This window comes from Rhinolophus sinicus, chromosome 15, assembly GCF_057876585.1.
Source record: "Rhinolophus sinicus isolate RSI-liver-muscle chromosome 15, RSI-T2T, whole genome shotgun sequence".
NCBI lineage: Eukaryota > Metazoa > Chordata > Mammalia > Chiroptera > Rhinolophidae > Rhinolophus > Rhinolophus sinicus.
The window spans coordinates 78,429,401-78,451,432 of NC_142515.1; the positions used below are offsets into that span (position 1 = coordinate 78,429,401).

The 22,032-nt window shown below is 49.0% G+C and overlaps 1 protein-coding gene across 2 annotated transcripts in view; it reads left to right on the forward strand.

Annotated features, from left to right (window-relative positions):
• LOC109461385 (mucin-16) overlaps positions 1 to 22,032 on the forward strand; it is a 73,457-nt gene that overhangs the window by 36,973 nt on the left and 14,452 nt on the right. For both annotated transcript variants that reach the window (XM_088792343.1, XM_088792342.1), the window contains exons 26-49: positions 3,697 to 3,869; positions 3,999 to 4,034; positions 4,509 to 4,633; positions 4,898 to 4,965; positions 5,588 to 5,760; positions 5,874 to 5,909; positions 6,458 to 6,493; positions 8,063 to 8,187; positions 8,281 to 8,348; positions 8,836 to 9,008; positions 9,275 to 9,310; positions 10,084 to 10,208; positions 10,304 to 10,371; positions 12,110 to 12,282; positions 13,821 to 13,856; positions 15,051 to 15,116; positions 16,048 to 16,169; positions 16,266 to 16,333; positions 16,492 to 16,664; positions 17,961 to 18,091; positions 18,441 to 18,508; positions 19,303 to 19,451; positions 21,196 to 21,359; positions 21,684 to 21,751. In XM_088792343.1, coding sequence (XP_088648469.1) covers positions 3,697 to 3,869; positions 3,999 to 4,034; positions 4,509 to 4,633; positions 4,898 to 4,965; positions 5,588 to 5,760; positions 5,874 to 5,909; positions 6,458 to 6,493; positions 8,063 to 8,187; positions 8,281 to 8,348; positions 8,836 to 9,008; positions 9,275 to 9,310; positions 10,084 to 10,208; positions 10,304 to 10,371; positions 12,110 to 12,282; positions 13,821 to 13,856; positions 15,051 to 15,116; positions 16,048 to 16,169; positions 16,266 to 16,333; positions 16,492 to 16,664; positions 17,961 to 18,091; positions 18,441 to 18,508; positions 19,303 to 19,451; positions 21,196 to 21,359; positions 21,684 to 21,751 — 2,460 coding nt within the window. The remainder of the gene's footprint in view (positions 1 to 3,696; positions 3,870 to 3,998; positions 4,035 to 4,508; positions 4,634 to 4,897; positions 4,966 to 5,587; positions 5,761 to 5,873; positions 5,910 to 6,457; positions 6,494 to 8,062; positions 8,188 to 8,280; positions 8,349 to 8,835; positions 9,009 to 9,274; positions 9,311 to 10,083; positions 10,209 to 10,303; positions 10,372 to 12,109; positions 12,283 to 13,820; positions 13,857 to 15,050; positions 15,117 to 16,047; positions 16,170 to 16,265; positions 16,334 to 16,491; positions 16,665 to 17,960; positions 18,092 to 18,440; positions 18,509 to 19,302; positions 19,452 to 21,195; positions 21,360 to 21,683; positions 21,752 to 22,032) is intronic.

The following is a 22,032-nucleotide window of genomic DNA, read 5'->3' on the forward strand; positions in this document are numbered from 1 at the left end:
TGTATAATACACTAGTCTGATAGAGGTTGCAATTTTCTATTTCTGTTTGTCTAGTAGTCATCTTACTCATAATTTTGTATTCTTTTGTCTCTTTGTTTCAGGTAGAAGGGCACCCTTTCAGTATTTCTTGTAATGCAGGTCATGTGGCGGTAAATTCTCCCAGCTCTGTATGTCTGAAAAGGTCTTTATTTCTCCTTCATATTGAAAGGATAATTTTGGTGGATATATTTTTCTTGGCTGATAATTTCTCTCTTTCAATAATGTGAATATTTGATTCCACTCTCTTCTAGCTTGTAAGGTTTCTGCTAGAAAATCCGATGATAGTCTAATGGTTTCCTTTATAGATTACCATCTTCTTTTTCCTGGCTGCCTTGAGAATTCTTTTTTTGTGTGTCATTAATTTTTGGTAGTTTCAATATAATGTGCCTTGCAGAAGGCATTTTGGGATTGAGATAATTAGGTGTTATTTTAGGGTCTTGGATTGAGGATCTAGTTTTTTCATCCAGTTTGGGATGTTCTCATTGCTTATTTGTTTGAATAGGCTCGCTTTTTCCTCTCTTCTCCTTCTGGTATACCCATTATTCTTATGTTGCTTTTTCTAATGGAGTCAGATAGTTCTCATGGAGTTCTTTCATTTTTCCTCTCTCAAATATCTGTCTTTTACTTCAGTCATTTCTAGATTTCTATCTTCTGTGTCACTCATTTTTTCCTCCATCTGTTCTGCTGTATTTCTTAAATTCACAAGTTTATTCTTTATCTCATATTGAGTTCTTCAGCTCCAGAGTTTCTGTTTGGTTCTTTTTTTATAGTTTCATTCTCATAGGTTAATTCTTGTTCATTGATTTTATTTCTGTTTGTTGAATTGTTTTTCTGAGTTTTCTTGTATCTCATCGATTTTTTTCAGAGCTGCAATCTTGAATTCTCTATGATTTAAATCACAGTTTCCCATGTCTTTAAGTTTACTTTCTGGAGATTTTTCATTTTCTTTCTGAATTTCCTTGTTACCTTGGTTAGTCATTATTCTTGGTGGGTTATTCTTCTGTCTGGGCATTTGTGGAAATGAAATTCTGTTTTTTAAAGAGTATTTGACACCTCACCATTTAGCAGGTTGCTAAGTAGAGTGTTTTTCTTCTGTTTTCTAGTAGGTGGCACCAAAATAAATGCAAGTTTTTATTTTATCTTACCTGCACTACTGGGCTTCTGGAATTTCTGTGGGGTGCTGTTGCCTCAGCAGTGGAATGCCCCATACTCCCTGAGGAGGTGGGCATCTGTTTACAAACCAGTTGCCTTGGTCACGAGACACCACTCCTATGGACTAGAAGGGGTGGGCTATGGGTTTCCTGGCTGTATGTTCTTGGCGCTGTCTGTCTTTCTTTAGCTAGAAGCCACCATCAGAGCTGCTCTGTCTGAGTTGGCCCAGCTGCCTACTCCAGGCTACGCCCCAGTGGGTGGTGGAGGGTTGGACGTGGTGGGGGGAGGAAGTGGTTTTATGCGTCTGAGATTCTGCTCTTCCTCATGGTTTCAGCCACAATAAGTACAGACCACTTATGTTGGAAAGTTTTTTTCAGCCTTTTTAAGGTCTGCCAAGTGAGGATTTTACTGCTGTGTGGGCCACAGGGTGGGCAGTTCCCACATCATTTGTCTTGTGCTGTTGGGCTGTGGAGTACTGTGACTTTTTGCACTGCCTCTTTGCCCCTGACCCTGGGCCCAGCCTCCGTGTGTGCCAGCCACCCAGACCCAGTTGCTGTCACTGCCCTTTCAATTTGCCCAGGAATGGTTGTACCACAACCATTAACTGCTATCTCATCTGCTGGAGTCTTGGGGCGTACGGGGATGGGTGCAACTTCCATCTCTGTCCCTCCCCCTCTCCGTCCTATCTCTGCTGTATGCTCACCTTCTGATGTCTCAATGTGAGAACCTCTCAGATGTGTTTGTGTGCTGAGCAGAGATGCCTTTGTTGAATTCGAGCTGTCCAACTTGTTGTAACTTCAAGGCAAAAGACCTGGAGGTCCACTCACGCTACCATACTGCTGACGTCACTCCTACATGTAAATATTTCTGCAGGCTAACACACAGCGAGCACTTGGTATGCTTCAGATATTGGGTTCTTGAGGTATGGCCAATATTGACATTCTGGGCCAGATAATGCTTGCTGTGGGTGACTGTCCTCTGCATTGTTTGGTGTTTAGCAGCATCTTGGCCTCTATCTTCCAGATGCCTGTAGTACCCCAAACCCCCAAAGTTTTGATAACCAAAAATGTTTCCAGACATTGCCAGATGTCCTCTGGGAGTGAAAATCCAGGGAGACAGTGAAATGATTCCCATATTCCCAAAATTCTTTGAACATCATTATTAATATCCCCATTTTACAGATGAAACATAAAGGCACAGACAATTTAAAGAACTTTCCCAGAGCCAGTAGCTGCCAAATGGTGGAACCAGGATTCTAACCTAGTCTCCTCAGAGCCCAGGCTTTTTCTTGCGAGGCCTGCTTTGCCTCTTTGTGAAGAACAATGAGCTCATCTTTCCGGATGAGCCCTGACTTTGATTCTCTGCTCTCTTCCAGTGCAGAGGTATGGAACTTGACCCTAGGTCAGCTGATGACTGGGGTTTTGAGCATGAGTCACCTGCTCCATCCTGACATTTTTTGAGGGTTTAGCCTCAGTGGCCATCTCCCTGGAAAAATCTATAGCCCTCCAAAAGTAGAATTTGAGAAAGAATTTTCCCCCTGCGACGCCAGGATAGAGAGGGATGGAATGAAATCATCTTTCTTAGAGTCTGGCTGATGCACCCACAGAGAAAGTAGCCCCTCACTCCGCTGGCCTGGAGTGCCACACATTGTTTTTCCATCCCCAAACATTGCTTGATCTCCTATTGTGCACCAAGCTCAGTGCTCCACTCCAAAAACTTGGTGGGGGCCAAAGCCTAGATTGTGCCATCAAGAATAGTGCATTACATTAATTATATACAATTATATGCAAACATGTATACATATTAATTACACTATTTCTAAGCATATTATTAATATCAACATATTTAATCCTCACAAGGTATACCTGAATACTATGGTTACACCCATTTTTATAGATAAGAAACAGAGGCCCAGTGACACCGTTGAAATGCTGAAAGATGAGAGAAGTGTAGTGGATCTAGGAGGAACTGAGATGGAGCCTCATACTTGGAAAGGAGCAAGTGATGGTCAGGAAACACAGCTGTGGGCCAGGAGGAGTGTTGCAGGGAGAGGAAACGACATGTGGAGAAAGCAGAGTCCAAGGTAGAGAGGGCATGCAGAGCAGACATACTCACCCGGAAGGGGGAAAGCAGAGAGGCGAGCAAGGCAGGCCTTGGATGCCCTACGTGCATGTTGGGACACTGGGCTTCATGCACAGGCAGTGGGGACGGAACGTATTTCAGCAAATGTCAGCTAAGGAAAGATTTCCACTTAGAGTGACAATTGGCTGCTGTGCAGAGACTGGAGGCCAGTGAGGGGAGACCTGGACTCACAAGGTGGCCTTTTATGGAACTATTTGTACAGTTTGGAGCAAATTCCCTCAATGGCAAATGACACAGCGTTCCAGATCCTGTTGACAAGAGACCTACCACTTCTAACTTTCCCTGTGGTGCCCCCACCACGTTCTCAAGGACCTTCTGCACATGGATCCTCACTGGCTCTGCTTCTGTGTCTCTTCCTCCAAGGCCTGAGAAAGATGGAGCAGCCACCAGTGTGAACACAGTTTGTACCCACCGGCCTGACCCTACAGGCCGTGGAGTGGACAGAGAGCAGCTGTACTGGGAGCTGAGCCAGCTGACCCAAGGCATCACCAAATTGGGTCCCTACACCCTGGACCAGGACAGTCTTTATATCAATGGTGAGCAGCAGCCATGTTTGTTTTGCTGTATTGCCAAGCCCTTGTTCTTCCCCTACAATTGTTTTATTCCTTTGTTTATTCCTTCTCCACACCCAGCACCTTCCGCCTCTCTTCCCTCACCCTCTGCAGGTTACACCTATCATACTTCAGAAACAACCCCCAGTGGTGAGTACCGAGTGGTCTTCAGAAGCCGCTACGTCACCAGGGATGCACGCAGCAGGCCTCTGACACATCTCCAGCTTTCAGGGAGGGAAGGGGTCGGGGATACAGGCTGGGGAGTCACTGCAATAAGACTAAGCTGGGAGTCTCCTCAGTGTTGTCAGCTGGACACAGAGAAGTGGCTACTAAATGTTGGTTGGGTGGATGGATGGAGGAAAGTCAGTTAACAATTGAGTTGAAATAAATAACAAGATTAGGTTGCAAACTGTCTCCTTCAAAGCTTCACAGACTCCAAATTGTTCCCTGTTTCACCCGCTGCATATGATGGTTTAACATCTACAGTGATGATTCTGGAATTCGACCACAAGGACCATTAGCCGTCGTTGTGAGATGGCCCCTGGTCTCAGGACTGTGGCCCCAGGCCTGTATCCGTCTCAGGCCTCACTCAGTGTGACCTTTTCTCTCCCTCTCCTGCTGCAGCCACAGGACCACCCCTGTTGCCTTTCACCCTCAACTTTACCATCACTAATCTGTACTACACAGAGGACATGTGGCCTCCGGGCTCCTTGAAATTCAACACCACCGAGAAGTTCCTGCAGCACCTGGTGAGAGCCCTGCCCACAATGCTGACCTGCCCACCGAACCTCTGCCCCACCTGCTGGTGCCAGTCCCACCCACTTCACCCTGTCCTGCTCACTGGAGCCACAGCCACCTACTTAGTCTTCCTCCTGCCCACTGATGACCCTTCTTCCCACTCCTGCCCAGCCCACCAGTGCGAGCCCCACTCACCTCACTTGTGTCTCACCCATTGATGACCGGCCGGCTGCTGCCTCTCAACCTCTCACTGATTTCCTTGTCCTCACCCACAGCTCAGGCCCTTGTTCAAGAACAGCAGTGTGGGCCCCCTCTACTCGGGCTGCAGACTGACCCTCCTCAGGTGAGACCTTGGACTAGCCGGCCAGGGCTGCCTCAGGTGCACCCAGACCTGAGGAGTTTGGTATGATTCCTTCCTGCCCTCCCTGTCCAAGTCCCCAGCAGAGGTGGAATTCAGGAGGCGCTGGCTCCAGGGTCAATGCCTCTTCTGATTGTAAGCCCCCCAAGTATCCCCAGATTCTGCAGAGCCCATCGGCAGTTTGGGCCCCTAGCCTGGTCATTCTTCTGAATTCCCTCCTCACTCCCTTTGACCAATGAAGGCATTTCCTTTAGGTTTCCAATTCTGTCCCCAGGGTTTCTCTCAAGACAAATGTATCTTTCCCACTTGCTTTAATTCCAAATCCCAGCTCTACACATGTCTCAAATATGAGCTCTCCTGTCCCCATGCCTTGAGGATGCAGGCTTCTGTCGGGCAATTTAATAGTAGGTCTCTCATCCACTGACTCTGCTCATAGTCCCAGGCTGGTGAGAAGTTGGAGGTCTCAGAGGCTCTAAGTCTGACTTCTCACAAGTCACCAGCCTCCCCATTTCCTCTGGCCGCTTCCTTTCCTGCCCCACAGGGATCTCATGACCCCTCCCTAGAAACTCACTTCGTTTATTGTCATCCCCTCACCCACGCTCCCCAGGCCCGAGAAGGATGGGACAGCCACTGGAGTGGATGTCGTCTGCACCTACCACCCTGACCCTCTGGGCCCAGGGCTGGACAGGGAGAGGCTGTACTGGGAGCTGAGCCAGCTGACCCAAGGCATCACCCAGCTGGGCCCCTACACCCTGGACCATGACAGTCTCTACGTCAGTGGTAAGAAGTTGCCTTTTTTGTGTGCATCTTATCAGGTCCCACATTCTTCCTCTCGATTCCTCCCTTTTCCTCATCCCTCTCCCTCCTCACCTTATCTTTCTCTCCCTGTGCAGGTTACACCCACCAGACACTGGCCACCACCCCCAGCAGTGAGTATTCTGAGGCTTCAGAAACCTCCACAATCGTGTAAGTCCCAGCCCTTAGGAATAGAAAAGGCCAGGAGTTCACTGCCTCCCCTCCCCACCCCCACGCCACCTCCAGCCTTGGAGAATGGGGACCAGTACCCCTAAAACCCTAGACGTAGGCACCTCCTCTCTGGCATCTTCGTGATGACGAGGTCCCCAACCCAAGCACATGGGATGTGTTGTCCCAGCTTCTGTGACGACGGTGTCCGTATGGATGGTGAGGGGCTGTGTTGGGGTGTGAGTCCCCTCCTCCCCACTGAGTGGGCTTTGCTGCAGCAGGTTCCTGGCCCAAGTTCAAACTCTCCTGGGGCCTCCCGGGTTGGAGTGCTTTGAGCAAAGCTTTGGCCTCTGGGGATGAGAGAGTGGATTTTGTGTTTTCCACATGAGCACTCGGTCTCCTCTTCAGAATCCCAGCTGTGACAGTCCAGCCGCCATCTCTGCAATGGCGGAGTTGCCGCTTCCTTGAAGAGCTCTCCCTCCCCCTTTCCTCATGTCTCTCCCTCTCTTTACAGGTTACACCCATCCCACCTCAGTCACCACCCCAAACAGTGAGTATTTCAGACTGTTGTGTACCTGTGACTACAGCCCTAAACATAGGAACTGTTCAACCTGCCAATCCTCCCTCCTGTCCCCCCCATCTGAGTGGGGCGGAGTCCAGAAAACAGGCACAAAAATGTGGGCTAAACTGGAGGTGAGAGGAGTCTCCCCTCCTCTCCACTCCCCGCATAACTGATGATGATGCCCTGACTCCAGGATAAGTGGGCATCGAATGAGGCACGCATGTGTTATAACTAGAACCACTACTCCTGGCCCCATTCCCTTAAGGGCACAGTACACTTGGGATTTCATTCCTGGTTTTTCCCTCAGTTTCTGTGACTTCCACCTACTTTCCTTCTCTGGCTCCATCCCCCTCCATCAGGCCCACTGGTAGGAGGGCTCCGAAGGGCACCAAATCATTTATACAAAATCACTCATAACAGGTCGCTTCTCTCATTGTTCGCTCACCTTCCCTGAGGGAACTCGTCCATTGCTGTGGATTTCAGGGACCATCTAAGTACTCAGGGTCCAGCTGCTGAGAATCCAAGTCCTGAGGCCAGCCCACGCTGTATAGCAGCTCCTGAGCCTTGGCCCACCCACCTCCTGGGCACCACCCAACTCCTTGTTCTCTGACCCTGAAGTCATCCTCTTTTCCAAAACTTACTCTTTCTCCTCATCACCAAAGGCAGAGACACAAGCGCCAACCTTGACCCACCCTATGGCTCACCTGCCGCCTCCATCCATCTCCAAATCATCTCCTCTCCCTACAGAATATCTCATGAGTCCTTCTTTTGTCTGCATTTGTGTCACTCGGCCTTTATTCAGGCTACTGGCATTTTTTTTTTTTTTTTTTTGCTAGGACAAGTGCAGTAGCCTCCCCTCGCCTCCTGTAGCCTTTCGCACAGAAGCTGCAGCTTCCCTCCCAATGTACCTCTGTCCACATAATTCCTCATTGACAACCTTTGGATGACCCCCTGCTCTACAAATCACATCCAAACCCCTGTACTGCATAGTGACTGCCTCCCCTTTCTGAGCTCGGGGCCCCCTCCAGGCTCACATCTACTCTGCCCCATGGCGGAATGAAGGGCTTCAAGGTCCCTGAGGACGACTGCTCTGTTCTCCTGCCGGGTCTTCACCCAGGCTGTTCCTTCTGCGTGAGCGCTCTTCCCACCGAACTCTCTCTCATACTTTTGGTCACATCTGAAATGATGCTTCCTCTGAGAAGCTTTCCCCAGTCACTTGTTGGGTGCCCCTCCTGGGATGGCTCATGCCCCCAGCTTCCCTGCAGTGTCATGCTCTGGTTACTCTCCTGGCCACAACGTTAGGAGACTGTGCCCTATTCATCTTTGGACCTGCAGGGCCCAGCACAGCCTCTCACACATTAGGTGCTCAATAAGTGCTCACTGAATGAATGAACGAAGGTTCTTGGTATCTTAGGAATTCCGTAATGCTCTCCCTTTCAGCTCCTGCAGCCCATGGCTCTCCTTTGTCCCCTGCCAGTGCCCCATGGTTAGAGCCCCAGACACCCTTGGTCATTACTGTGGCCCTAATGAGACATATTTCTTTCCCCACCACTGCAGTCACTGGCCTCACTGTGGTGTCTTTCACCCTGAATTTCACCATCACCAACATGCGCTACACAGAGGACATGGGGCACCCAGCTTCCTTGAAGTTCAACTCCACCGAGAGGATCCTACAGCACCAGGTGAAAGCCCTTCGATGACCACTGTCAGCCCCCTTTCCTGCCTGCCCACATAGCCCCTCAGCCCTTCCGCTCACATCCCCTTTTCCCCTCCAGCTCCAGCTCTTGTTCAATAAGACCCGTGTCAGCCTCCTCTACTCTGGCTGCAGACTGGCCTCGCTCAGGTGAGACCCCAAATGGAGTGATTCCTCAGGTCAGGGGACCCTCATGCACCAGCCTGCAGGGCTCCGTTCTTGGGCATGTCCCTGGCACCGCTGACCTCCAGCACCCACCAGGGCACCTTCGTGCCTTCTTCATGCCCGGAGGTGGTGAGAATGTTCCAGGTCGGAAATGATGCATCATGTTTAAAGTTTACGTAATTCAGACAATGTTTTGTTTACGTAATTCAGCCAATGTTTTGTTTTAAATGAAGCTTCTCCTATTAGAAGACATACTGTATCCTGTCTCCAAATTCTAATTGAAATGTTTTCTGTCCCTAATTGTGACCGGGTTGTCTCAGATGACAGACATTTAGGTTTCCCCACCCCCGACCCCAAGGCTTCAGAGCTACCCTTTCAGCATTATCTTAGCTTTCTCACTTCCACTTTCTTGCTTCCCACACCCAGAAAGACCCCTGTGGTGTTCCACACCCCTATGTCCTTCCTTCCCCAGGCTTGAGAATCATGGAGCAGCCACTGGAGTGGACGTTGTCTGCACCTTCCACTCTGACCTCGTGGGCCCCGGGCTGGACAGAGAGCGGCTGTTCTGGCAGCTGAGCCACGAGACCCACGGTGTCACCCGGCTGGGCTCCTTCACCCTGGACAGTGACAGCCTTTACGTCAATGGTGAGGGGCTTGGCTATGGCCATGACCTCTCTCCCAACTGGGGCTTTATTTTGCAGTGAGCTTTGAGCCTCCTTTTTCTCCTTCTGGTCTGTCTTCTGTCTTCCTTATGACGAAGTAATCACTGGGTCCAGCTGCCTCAGTCTCATTGCCTAGTTGCCTCCTCCTTAAATATTTCTCCACTGCCTCTTCCCTCTGCTTTTCTCACATAAAGCCCTGAATCCTTTACGTTCACCTCAACTCTCGCTCAGCGCCTCTCTTCTCTGCAGGTTATACCTATGGAGCCACGGTCTTGACTACCACCAGTGAGTATTCATGGCCCTGATTTTCTGGGGGAGCCATTGTTCTCCTTCACCTTTCCTTGATGAGGGAAACACTTGGAAGTGCCCCTAACTCATCTCTTCTCTTTGTCCTGGGGTTTTGGTGGAGAATCCAGCCCAGGGTGAGGAAATCTTAGATACACATATGTTTTCCCACCATATTCTGAGATGATAGATGACTCTCCTGCCCTGACAACCAGGTCTTCCAGTTTTCTATGCAGTGGTTTAAAAAGCCAACAGTCCTAGCAGATTTGGATATAGAGCCATCTATCAATCAATCAATCTGTCTATCAATCTGTCTATCTATCTATCTATCTATCTATCTATCTATCTATCTATCTATCTATCTATCTATCTATCTATCATCTATCTGTCATCATCTATCTCTTGAAAGGAAGAGAGAGAGAGAGACTAAGGCACAGAGAGACAAAGATAGAGATTAGAGAGAGAGAATGTGGATAAAAATACCAGAGCTCATTAGTTCCCCATCAGTGTGGCAGGTTGGAGCCTTTTCTCCTGGGAAAGTACAAATCCACCAGTGTTTGCAGAGCCCTGAGTCCTGCATCTGGGTAGAAATGGTCCATCTCAATGCTCTCAAATTATTAAGCTTGTCCTTCTTCGCTGCTGGAGTTCTCTCCATTAACAAGCAATCCTCAGGCTTATCAGGAGGAAGACATGGGCCCTCTGAAGCCCCACGCAGGTAGACATTGGGCCCCTGATCTCCCTGCGAGCCTTGGCTCTCTCTGCACCTACCATAGCTGCGCAGGTCAATGAGGAGTCATTCACGCTGAATTTCACGCTTAACAACCTGCACTACTCAGCGGACATGGGCCATCCGGGCTCCCTCAAGTTCAACATCACAGACACCCTCATGCAGCATCTGGTGAGAGGCCTGTTTACCTTTCCCACCCCTCTATTACCCATCCTCGGGACTGTTGCCTGTCTCTGACCCCCACTGGCTCTCTCCTTCCTCTCCAGCTCAGCCTCTTGTTCCGGAAGAGCAGCCTTGGTCCCCAGTATGCAGGGTGCAAGGTCATGTCGCTCAGGTGAGAGCAACCCCGCCACCAAACGACGTGGACTTCTGACTGTGGGGGCTGCCCCTGGTCTGGGCAGGCTATTCTTGGAGGGTTTTTTTCTGCATCTGTTTTAAAAAATATTCCATTTTTAATTTTTTAAAATTGTGATAAAATACATATAAACACACGAGCTTCCCCATTTAAGCCATTTTAAGTATACAATTCAGTGGCATCAATTGCATGCATAATGTTGTGCGCCCATCACCACGATCTGGTTCCAACACTGTTCGTCACCCCGAGCAGAAGCTCTGTACCCACGGGGCAATTGTTCTCCTGCGTCTGGGTCAGTTTGCATTCTGTTGGTACTTACAAAGCGCTTCTCAATTCGGATTTTCATTCAACTGACACTGATGGTGCAGGCCCTTGCAGGCAGGTGGTAGGGACCACAGTGACGAGATAAGCACTGCCCTGCCCCCATCTAGCGGAGAAAACAGACAATAAGGAGGAGAATAAACATTGAAGTAAGTGCTTTCAAATGTGATTAGGTGATGGGAAGCATAAATAAGTAGGGAATGATGGGACAGGAGCTTTACCCAACGGGACGGGGTAGCCTCCCCGTGGAGGTGACTTCTGAGCTGTATGGCCATGAAATCTGTCCCAAGCAGAAGGGACAGCATGTGCATAGGTCCTGCAGTAGGAATGAGCTTGGCACGTTCAGTGCACAGCAGGGAGGCCAGTGTGGCTGGAGCAGAGAGAACGAGGGAGAGAGAGGGAGGAAATGCAATGTGAGATATCAACGGGGTCTACACCATGTCGAGTCTTGAAGGAAGTGGATTTTTAAATTGTGCTAAAATACATATAACGTAAACTCACCATCTGAACCATTTTTAAGTATACATTTTGGCAATAATAAGTATATTCACTTTGCTGTGCAACCAGTCTCTAGAAATTGCAAAACTGAAATTCTGTATCCACTAAACAACAACTCCCCATTCTCTCTACCCACCCCCAATCTGGGCACCCACCATGCTATAGGTTGGTGCAAAAGTAATTGTGGTTTCAAAGTTTAATAATTGCAAAAACAGCAATTACTTTTGCACCAGCCTAATATTTTCTATCTCTATGAATTTGGGTACTCTGGGCATCTTGTAGGGGTAGAATCATGCAGTATTTTATTTTTTCTGACTCTTATTTCACTGAACATAGATCTTCAAGTTTTATCCGTAATGTGTCAGAATTTTCTTCCTTTTTAGGGCTGAATAATATTCCATTGTATGTATATGTTGCATTTTGTTTGTTGATTCATTAGGACATTGGTTTTTACAGGGAGCAGGCAATGTGCTAGGTGCTGGGGGTTCAACACGGTGACAGTGAACTGGACTGCCCAATTCCCTGACCTCATGGAGGTTACCATGTGGAAGGAACAGGGACACATAATACATGCTCACATAGTGGGTGACCAGGGCTGTGATGGGGGAGTCACAGGGTATTGTGGGAACCAGAAGAGGTCCCTGACTCAGGGTTCTTTGAGGAGGAGGAGGTGTCTAAGTTGAAACATGACCAGGAAATTGTCAAGGTAAGGAGAGAAGGGGAGAGATTTCTAGACAGGAGTCACTGCAAGTGCAAAGGTCCTGGGGTAGAGAGTATGGCTAAGTGGGGAAACTGAAAGTTTCAACAAGGCTAAAACATGGGGTGTGAGGTGTGCGGTGACTGCAGGTGGAGAGGTACCATGTGGGCTGCATCCCCCAAAGGTCAACATCTTCCCTAGGCCTGTGAAGAATGGCGCCAAGACAAGGATGAACTTCCTCTGCACCTACCGCCAGCCCCCCAGCGGCCCAGGTCTGCCTGCCAAGCAGATGTTCCAGGAGCTGAGCTGGCAGACCCACGGCATCACCAGGCTGGGCCCCTACTCCCTGGATAAGGACAGCCTCTACCTCAATGGTGAGTGGTTCTCAGCCCACTTCACTGGGGCCACCTTCTAACTCCAGATGGGTTTCCATGTGCCAGTTCTCCAGGGTAAACCTTGAGACAAACTTGGGTGTGAATCTCTACTCCACACTGACTCCCCTCCCAGTAACCCTGGAAAGCTGATCTTTGATTAAACCCATTTTAAACTTGAATAAACTGAGGCTTAGAAAGGTTAAGTCATTTGCCCAAGTGGGTATAGGTTTGGAGAGTGGGGGAGCCAGGGCATGACCCCCAGTTGTCAGCATCTAACACCAGCCTTTCTAGGGGAAACTTGGGGAAGGAAATCCCGCATCTCTCTCCCCTCCCTGCTTTCTTCCCACCCTTGACCAGGGACAGACTTTTTTCCTGGGTGGGGCCCCTATGCCAGGAAGGAAGAAAGGGACTGAACATCTAGGTGGTCTGAGCTTCGGACACACTGGCTATCAGCCTAGAATCCTGGAAGAGACAGCATTTAGGAGGGTGACTCTCCTCTGGCATTCTGAGGGGCAGAGCATGGCCGTGGTAGGTTCATTGGAATAACTCAGCTTCCCTCCTCTCTTTCTCCAACCTGCAAATGGTACTTGGCAACTGCCACTTTCTTATCACCATTGCCCCATCAGGTGATCAGGGAGACATCCTGGTCTTTTATGATTTCCATGTTAGCCAAGAGGGAAACAGAGGCATAGAGGAAGGAAGGGACCTGCCTATACCCACGGTAGGTTTGTGGCTAGTCTGTGTTTTGATGTTCTAAGTTCCCATCTGTTCCCTTTACCTTGGCCCTTGCAGCGGCCAGTTTAGGATTTCCCCCTTGGAAACTGCCCAAGTTTATGCTTCATTTTGTTCACTGACTCAGCAATTACCAAGTGTCTCCGATAAGCTGGACCTTGCGCCTGGCACCAGGGTCAGGGAGAGGCTGCATGCACGGCCTGTCCTAATGTAAGCTACAAGCAGACAGAGCGTGTTTGGTTCACTGTGTGTTCCCCAGCTGTAATGGAACTTGGCACATAGTCAGCCCTCAATAAATATTCTTTGGTGGAGGGAGAGACCGGAGGGAAGGTGGAAGGGAAGATGGTAAAGTGGACGAATACGTGAGGGGATAAACGCAGGAACATAAATGTGCTGAGAGTTTCTTGCCATGTGCTGGGTAGGTGGAGAGGGAAGGGGCGTTTCAAATGAAAAGATCAGGAGAGCCTTTAGCATGGATAAGCCATTTGAGTCTCATCTTAAAAGATGTGGAGCATGGGTGGCAGGTTAGAGCACAGTGCTCATAACACCCAAGGTCGCCGGTTCGATTCCCTCATGGGCCAGTGAGCTGCGCCCTCCATAACTAGAGTGAAAACAATGACTTGACCTGGAGCTGAGCTGCGCCCCCCACAACTAGATTGAAAAAACAAAACAAAAAAAGAAGATGCGGAGATGCTTGCCTGATACAGAGGGAAAGGCCTCCGGGATGGAGCCCCACGCGGACAAAGGCATGGAATACCTGGAATCATTCTGCCACCTCCCCTTATACGTGACATTTCTGTTTCCAGGTTATAATGAACCCGGTCCAGATCAGCCTCCTACAAGTACGTATCTTTGCCTCCAGTGCCATTTCAGCCTCCACTGACCTTGAACCAATCTTGTCTCCTTACTGATAGAGGGAGCTTGCCCCAGACTCAGGCCAGTCTACTGAGTGGGGCCGAGGTGTCAGCGGGAGGCAGAATGCTCAGTCTGTGGCCTCTCTCTGGACCTGCATCCATGCTACTGGCTTTCTAAATTTTCCATACCCGTTTGGGTCGGAAGGAGACAGTTGAACAAGCATTCCCTACAGGGATAGGGGTTGGGGTCAGATACTGACCTTCCAGTCCATGCCTCCTGACAACAAAATCCCTTTCAGGGACCCCACAAGGGGCCTCAGTGTCGAGCTGAGTGTCAAACTCTGGTGGCTACTCAGTGCTCAGGCCACACTTGCTCATATACACTCATCCTGTGGTCTGTTAGTTTATCTGTTAACCCATCTGTTCTTCCATCCTCCCAGTTGTCCCTTCTCTCAAACACCTTCCTTTCTCCCTCTCTCCCCTCCCTTTCCCCAACCCTCTCCCCATTTCTTCCATCCATTCTTCCCTCTTTGTATCCAGTATCCCTTTCCTTCCTTCCTCCCTTCATCCCTCCCTCCCTCCCTCCCTCCCTCCCTCCCTCCCTCCCTCCCTCCCTCCCTCCCTTCCTTCCATTCTTCCTTCTTTCCATTCAACCAACCATTCTGCTTATTCATCTGTTTGTCCTTTCCTTCTGTTCCTCCATTCATCTGTCTAACTTTTCTTTCTTCCATTTATTCTCTCCTTCTTTTTGACCATCTGTCTGCCCATCCTGTCCATTTACCTGTTTGTCCTTTCCTACCTCTGTCCTGCACTCTTTCTTTCCTTCGACCTCTCCAACTTCTCTTCCTTGTCTTTATTCCTCCTAATTTCTATTTGACCTTGCACTGGTCCATCCTTTCTCTGTCCACCCAGGTATTCCACTTGCTTGTGCATTTTTCTGTCCCCCCATCTCTCTGTCCTCTTTGCTCAGTCTCTCATTTACCTACTCTCACTCTCTTGAGCTCATTTACAGGTTTGCTCACCCGTTTCCTCACACAATCACTCCTTCCCACACTCTCATGTACGGTACACCTGTGAATGGTGGTTCTGGGACAACTGCTGCTAGAGCCCAGGAGAGCCCAGTGGGGCTTCTCCCACTCTGTGGGGGGCTTTGCTTCTCCCTGATGACTGCTGTTTTCACAGATCTTGAGCAGACCACCACATTCCTGCCGACTTTGTCATCACCTGTGAAACCAGAAACAACCACAGGTATCTGAAGGGACCCTTTTCCTTCCTAAGAGAAGCTCTCCAGCCCCATACCTCCACCAGCCAATTGTCATATAGGAACTGGGAAGCTAGGGTGTGAGATTCTGGTTTTAGGGCAATCATTTGATCACAAAGATTATATCAACAATTCAATTTCATGCCTTCCCTCATGGAAACCCCAGTCTTGTGAAATTAATAGACCATTATAATGCAATGAGGGATGTTTTGGGAGCAGGACCCTGGTGTAATCTAGATGGAAGAGCTTTCTGGTGAAAGTTTCACCCAAACAGAGCCTTTAAGAATGAGTAGGGGTTCTTTAGACTAATAGGGCATGGAGAAGGTGTCCCCTGGCAGAGGGGGTCCCATAAGCAAAGGGTCAGCAGGCAGAAATAGCATAGTATATGGGGAGAATTGAGAGGGATTTGGTTTTCCTGAAATATAAAGCTTAACATGGAGTAGATGGGTAAATTAAATGGAAAGGTTGGCAAGAACCAGGTTGGGAAGGAATTTGAGAGTCATGATCAAGAAGCTTGAACTTAATGCTGAAGGCCATAGAGAGCCATGGGCGATGTAGAGCAGTGGTGACCGCAGGGAGATTTTGATTTAATAACACTTCTTTTAGTACTCAGTGTCGGGAACATACTTTAGACAGGGCATCCCATGAGCCTGCTGGGGTAGTGGTCCAGGTGAGAGAAGATAAGAATTGGGCTGGGGGAGAGATGCATATGAGGACCAGTCTGCATGTGGAGTTGGTATTACTTGGAGGTGAGGGAGGAGGAGATGAGCGGATGTGATGGTTTTGACTGGCATGACCACATTGGGGGGCAGTGGTGCCACTGGAAGAGCAGACAACAGATTCTCATGAATGCAGGGCTCTGATCTGGTCTCAGGCCAGCTCTCAGTGAGAGCCGTCTCTCCCCGCCTCTTCTTACAGCTCTGTTTCACAACCTGGAGACCCTCACACTCAACTTTACCATCGCCAACCTCCAGTATTCCACAGACATGAGCAATGGCTCACCCACGTTCAACTCCACTGAGAGGGTCCTGCAGCATCTGGTGAGACCTGCTCCCAGCAGCTCCTGGTGGGTTAAATCCATCCAAGGCCCTCACCCAAGCCTCCTGCTCATCTTTCTCCTCCTCCTTCCTCTCCAGCTCAGATCCTTGTTCACCAAGAGCAGTCTGGGTCCCTACTACTCGAATTGCAGACTGATCTCCCTCCGGTAAGACTTTCCTGAGCACTTGGCAGTAATGACCACTTTTGGTGCCCACCCGCTTTTCGGTCTTCCCACTGACCTCACATTTGCTCCTCCCTCTTTCTGGCCCCCACACCCAGAGATTCAGGATCTCTCTCTGAGTCCCCACGTGCTTCTCTCCCCAGACCTGAGAAGGACGGAGCAGCCACCGGTGTGGATGCCGTCTGCACCTACCACCCTGACCCCCTGGACCAGGGGCTAGACAGAGAGCAGCTATACTGGGAGCTGAGCCAGCTGACACACCGTGTCACCCAGATGGGCCCCTACGCCCTGGTCAGCGACAGCCTCTTCATCAATGGTGCGCGTTTGTGCCGAACTTGGATTTACAGAGATGATTACATGTCTTTGTTCAGTTTTGTTTCCTCTTTAAGAAATCAGCCCCAGTTCTGGCTGGGGCCCACCTTCCCCAACCTCCATCGGGAAGGTCTTTCCTATTATTTCAGGTAAATGTCATGAAATTCTTTGACCAAGTTAATACACTGAATTTTAATTCAAAACCAAAATGACAGGCCCGGGGGATCTCTTGTGACAGGATTTTTTCTACGCAAGGTTTCTCTATGCCAGTGGTTCTCACCCACGGGGGCAGTCTGCCACCCCCTGGAGACTCTTGGCATGTCTTTGATTGTCACGGGAAACATTTTTGGTTGTCACACTGGGAGAGAGTGCTAGTCTCATCTAATGGACAGAGGCCAGTGATGTTGCTAACATCCTTCAATGCACAGGAGATCCCCACAACCAAGAATTCGATGTCAGCAGTTCTGAGGATGAGAAGCCCTGCTGCATCTGGTCCCAGAGTCCCTAGTGGGCTCCACACCAACACTTACCACACTTTACTGCAATTACCTGTTTAATTATCCAACTCTACAAAACCAGGGTTTGTCTAGTGTGGCACCGGATCCTGGTTCTTAATATGCTGGCCCTTGGTCGTGCCCAATGAATAGGTGACTCAGCAACACATGAAAGTTGGGTATCGCAGCTCCTCATGTTTGGGGATCTGCCGCAGTTCACATTTATTCATTCAACAAACACATGTGTGACCATTCTGTCCCAAATCATGTGCTGAGTATGGACATAGAAGACAGGTTCTGTCCCCAAATAACTCGTAGTCAAATGAACTAAAGATCACTTAGGGACACAAAAATTGCAGCAACGCTAATTAACCAGTTGCCATGGGAGCGGGGGTGGGGGGACAAATCAAGGAGGGTTTCCTGAAAAGAAATATTATGTTCCCAGGACTGTACTGGGCACTAGGACAAGATAAGAACAAGAGAGGGTGGGTGGGTCCTTGCTCTTCTGGGGCTCCACCTAATTGGGCTCCTGAAGCATGAATAGGAGTTTCCCAGGAAGAGAAGAGGACAGAAGAGCATTCCAGGAAGTGGTAACTGCATAAGCACAAGCTCAGCCTCCGGACAATCTGCATAAAATTTCAGTTTCACCCCCTCTGGGGTGACTTTCAGTTTGGGAGTCCCCACAGCCTCCAGGGTGTGGGGTGGATTTGGGCTGATTTCCGCAGCAGGCAGGGGCCTCCTGGGACACCATGCCTCTGTGCTAAAAGCTGCGCCTCTCCACCTCTTCTTCCTCTCCATGGCCCCAGGCTATGCCCCCCAGAGTTTGTCTACGCGGAGCGAGTACCAGCTCGATTTCCGCATCCTCAACTGGAACGTCGGCCGCCCAGACCCCACATCCTCAGAGTACATGGCCCTACTGAGGGACGTCCAGGACAAGGTGTGCCCTCCCCGCTCCCATCGCTCCTTGCCCTGGGCGCCCCTCCCTTTCCCCTGTCTAACTGACGTTCATTGGTTGTTTCAACCCTTAACTTGACCTACATATTCTGGGTTCTCTCCATTTCCCCAGGCAGTGCCGTGGCTGCCTCTCTCATTTCTCAGATGAGCAAACTGAGGCTCAGAAAGGGGAGTGTTGTTGTGCCTAAGGTCACACAGTGAGGTGGGGGCAAAGCCTGGATTTGAACTCAGGTCTCCCTTGCTCCAAGGCCTATGTTCTTTCACTGGCTCCAGGGGCTGCCTCCAGCCCCAAGAGACCTCCATCTCACCCACTCTCCCCCACTTTCTTCTAGGTCACCAAACTCTACAGAGGCAGCCAGCTACGAGACATGTTCCTCTCCTGCCTGGTTACTGACTTGAAGTAAGTTGAGGAGACTGGGAGCATTGGCTGAGCTGGCGGCTTGTGGCTCTGGGCTCCCCTGGCATGTCTTTGATCTGAAAGTGTTGCCGTGGTGCCTGTTCTCCCCACGCCCCTGGCAGCTAATCCTGCCAGCTCTGTCCATAGGTTTTCAGGGGCGGGGAAAGGATTAACCCCATGGGGCCCCCACCCCTCAGCATGCTCCACCTTCTCCTCCTTTGGACCCTTTCAACCAGTATCAGCCCAATCATCACATCTGCTATGTCCAGGCTCCTGCGAGCACGTTCATGCACGGCCATCTCATTTAATTCTTAACAATGTCCCCATCTTTCAGATGGGAAAACTGAGTCTCAGAGAAGTGAACAGCCCAAGAACTGCCTGACGTTGGCTTTGCACCCAGGTCTCTGAGGGACAGGTGGAGGAATTAGGAGAAGGATCAGGGAACCCACTGTGTTAACTACTGAATTTGAATATTGAAGTTTGAATATTTCCAAACTTCCATTCCTTTGTCTTTAGGGATAATTATAATAATAGCTTCCAGCAGAGTGATGGTGAGGAAATGTGTAAGTCACTTCTTAGAGGTGCTCCGTAGGTGTTCATGGTGGTTACTGTTGCTTCTATTTCCGACTCATGGAAACCTCCCCTTTTCGGTCAGGGTCTCTTGACTCTCCCGAGGGAAGAGGCAGCCAAATGATCTCCCACCGCTTGCCCCTACATCTTTGGCTCTATAAAGCAGGAACCTGGGGGACACTGCTGGTGTTGGATGCTGGCTGAGCTCCTGTGATCTCTGTCTCCAGGTGGGGTTCCATGTCGGTCACCATCCAGGGACTGTTCTCCTCCGGTACGGACCCCGGCGTGGTGGAGCATGTCTTTCTAGACAAGACGCTGAATGCTTCTTCCCACTGGCTGGGCGCCACCTACCATTTGGCAGATATTCACGTGACAGGTACAAGATGGGGTGGCTGGTTTCGTGTCTTGAAGAGGTGAGGCTGTGAGGAAGGACAGTCTTCTCAGCAGCAATGGAAAGGATGTAGGCTCTGGAAGGAAAAGTGGTACTTCTTGAAAGGCCATGTCGATGAACGATGGTCATGGTGGTGGGTCAGCCAACAGGAGGCAGGAAGAGAACATGCAGCAAGTACCCTCAAAGGAATGCGTATGTTTCCATGTAAATTTTCCAGCCCAAAATGTGAGGGCTCCTGAGTTGCCTTTTAAGGGCATCTGTTTGTGAGTCGTTCATTCAAGTAAATAGGTACTGAGGATAAACTGAAAATTCCTGTAAGGGGATTTCAAGAGCCTGTGGGAACCTCAAGGAGGGACACACATCCCTTTCTTAGACTGTTTTCTTGGGGTGGCCGGTTAGCTCAGTTGGTTAGAGCATGGTGCTAATAACACCAAGATTGCTGGTTCATTCCCCCCATGGGCCACTGAGCTGTGCCCTCCTTAAAAAAGAAAAAAAGAATGTTTCATAAGGAAGTGATAAAGAAACTGAGATGTGATAGAGAATGTGACCTAGCCTGTGGGAAGAGATGGATAGTTGTGCTACATGTGGCTTTAGCCCAGAAGATAGAAAGAGCGTGGCATACTTAGGGAAGCTGTAAGAAATGTGGTGTGGCTGGTATGTATGTTTTGACATGGGAGAGGTGACAGTTGAAGCTAAAGAGGTGAGCAGGGACTTTCTTGGGGTTTGTGGAGGAACACAACACACTCAGAGTTCTGCTTTCAAAAGCTGATTCTCTGAGTGCTGCATGGAGAATGGATTGGCAGGAGGAAGAAGACCAGAGGCAGTAAGATACATTCGGAGTCCAGGTCAGCAGAGGTGTGTGGCAGACACTACAGGGATGGTCAGTACCTTCCCTTACCCGCTATGCCCCAGAGAGGCCAGGCCTCCTCTCCCCGACATCCTAGTGAACTCTCACAGCACTTGATGGAAAGAAAGAGAGTTGGATAGGTAGACAGATGACTACGAATTCTGACAATTAAGTTCGCGAACTCATCCTAGAAAAAGCACTACATACCTAATCGCTGAATATCACTACGGTCACCTTCGAAGGACTCCCCTTGGGAAGTTATGCACTGACGCCAGAGCCTAGTCCACCCTTCAAAGCAATTTTGGAATGCTTTTTCTGGAATGGCCATCAGAGCTGTCATTGTATTACCCTTGATGTCCTGAATGTCATCAAAATGTCTCTTTCAATATTTCCTTTACCTTCGAGTAGAGAAAGAAGTCATTGGGGGCCAGATCAGGGGAGTAGGGAGGGTTTTCCAATACAGTTATTTGTTTACTGGTTAAAAACTCCCTCACAGACAGTGCCGTGTGATCTGGTGCATTGTCGTGATGCAAAAGCCATGAATTGTTTGCGAAAAGTTCAAGTCATCTAACTTTTTCATGCAGCCTTTTCAGCACTTCCAAATAGTGAACTTGGTTAACTGTTTGTTCAGCTGGTACAAATTCATAATGAATAATCCCTCTGATATCAAAAAGATTAGCAACATCGTTGCAACAAGCTCACAGACTTAATTCTCCGACCTTGTATATTCACGGTGGGTAGGTAGATGGAGGGTCTTTTATATCCCATCTTTAAAAACCCATTTCAGGTCACATTACCAGAAATAAGTCGACTGGCTCAAATGACCTCTTTGTGAAAACCTTCCCCAGATATGGGACTTTTTATACTTTCTTTTTATTTTAGAAGTGAAGCCATCAGTTCATCTGCCGGCAGAGAAAGCAACAAGCAGTCCCAGCCACCAGCATTTCCAGTTGAATTTCACTGTCACCAATCTGCCATATTTCCAGGACATAGCCCAGCCAGACACCACCAAACACCAGCGGAACAAGAGAAGTATTGAGAATGCGGTGAGAAGGGAGTTGTGTCCACTCTGTTCCCACGTAGGGACTGACCTGTGGATACTAGGTAGTCGAATGGTGACTTTTCATAACAATTCATGAATACACGTTCTTATTCCCACTTTACAAATGAAGAAATAGACACAGGGAAGTCCAGTAGCTGGCCCAGGATCATGTAGCTACGTCATACCCTGGAACAAGGCATTTTTTAGTACACATACCTGGGCTACTGTTTGTTGAGACAAGAAAACATAGATGGGGAAATTTGCTCAGCATTCCCTGAGGCCACCCAGCCTGGGATTCTGATGAAAGAAACATGACCCTGTCTTTCAGCTCAACCAGCTCTTCCGAAACAGCAGCATCAAGAGTTCTTTTTCTGACTGTCAGGTTTTAGCATTCAGGTGAGTTCCAAATCCGGACCTAAGGACTCCGTAAACCATTTTTTTGCTTTTGTCTCATCTTTTCTTCTAAATCATAACACTTGCCTTTTAAAAAAATTCATTGGGGTGACAATTGTTAAAGTGTTTTCCTGAAAATAAGACCTAGCCAGACAGTCAGCTCTAATGTGTCTTTTGGAGCAAAAATTAATGTAAGACCCAGTCTTATTTTACTTATAATATGATATAAGACCAGGTATAATATAATATAATATAATATAATATAATATAATATAATATAATAT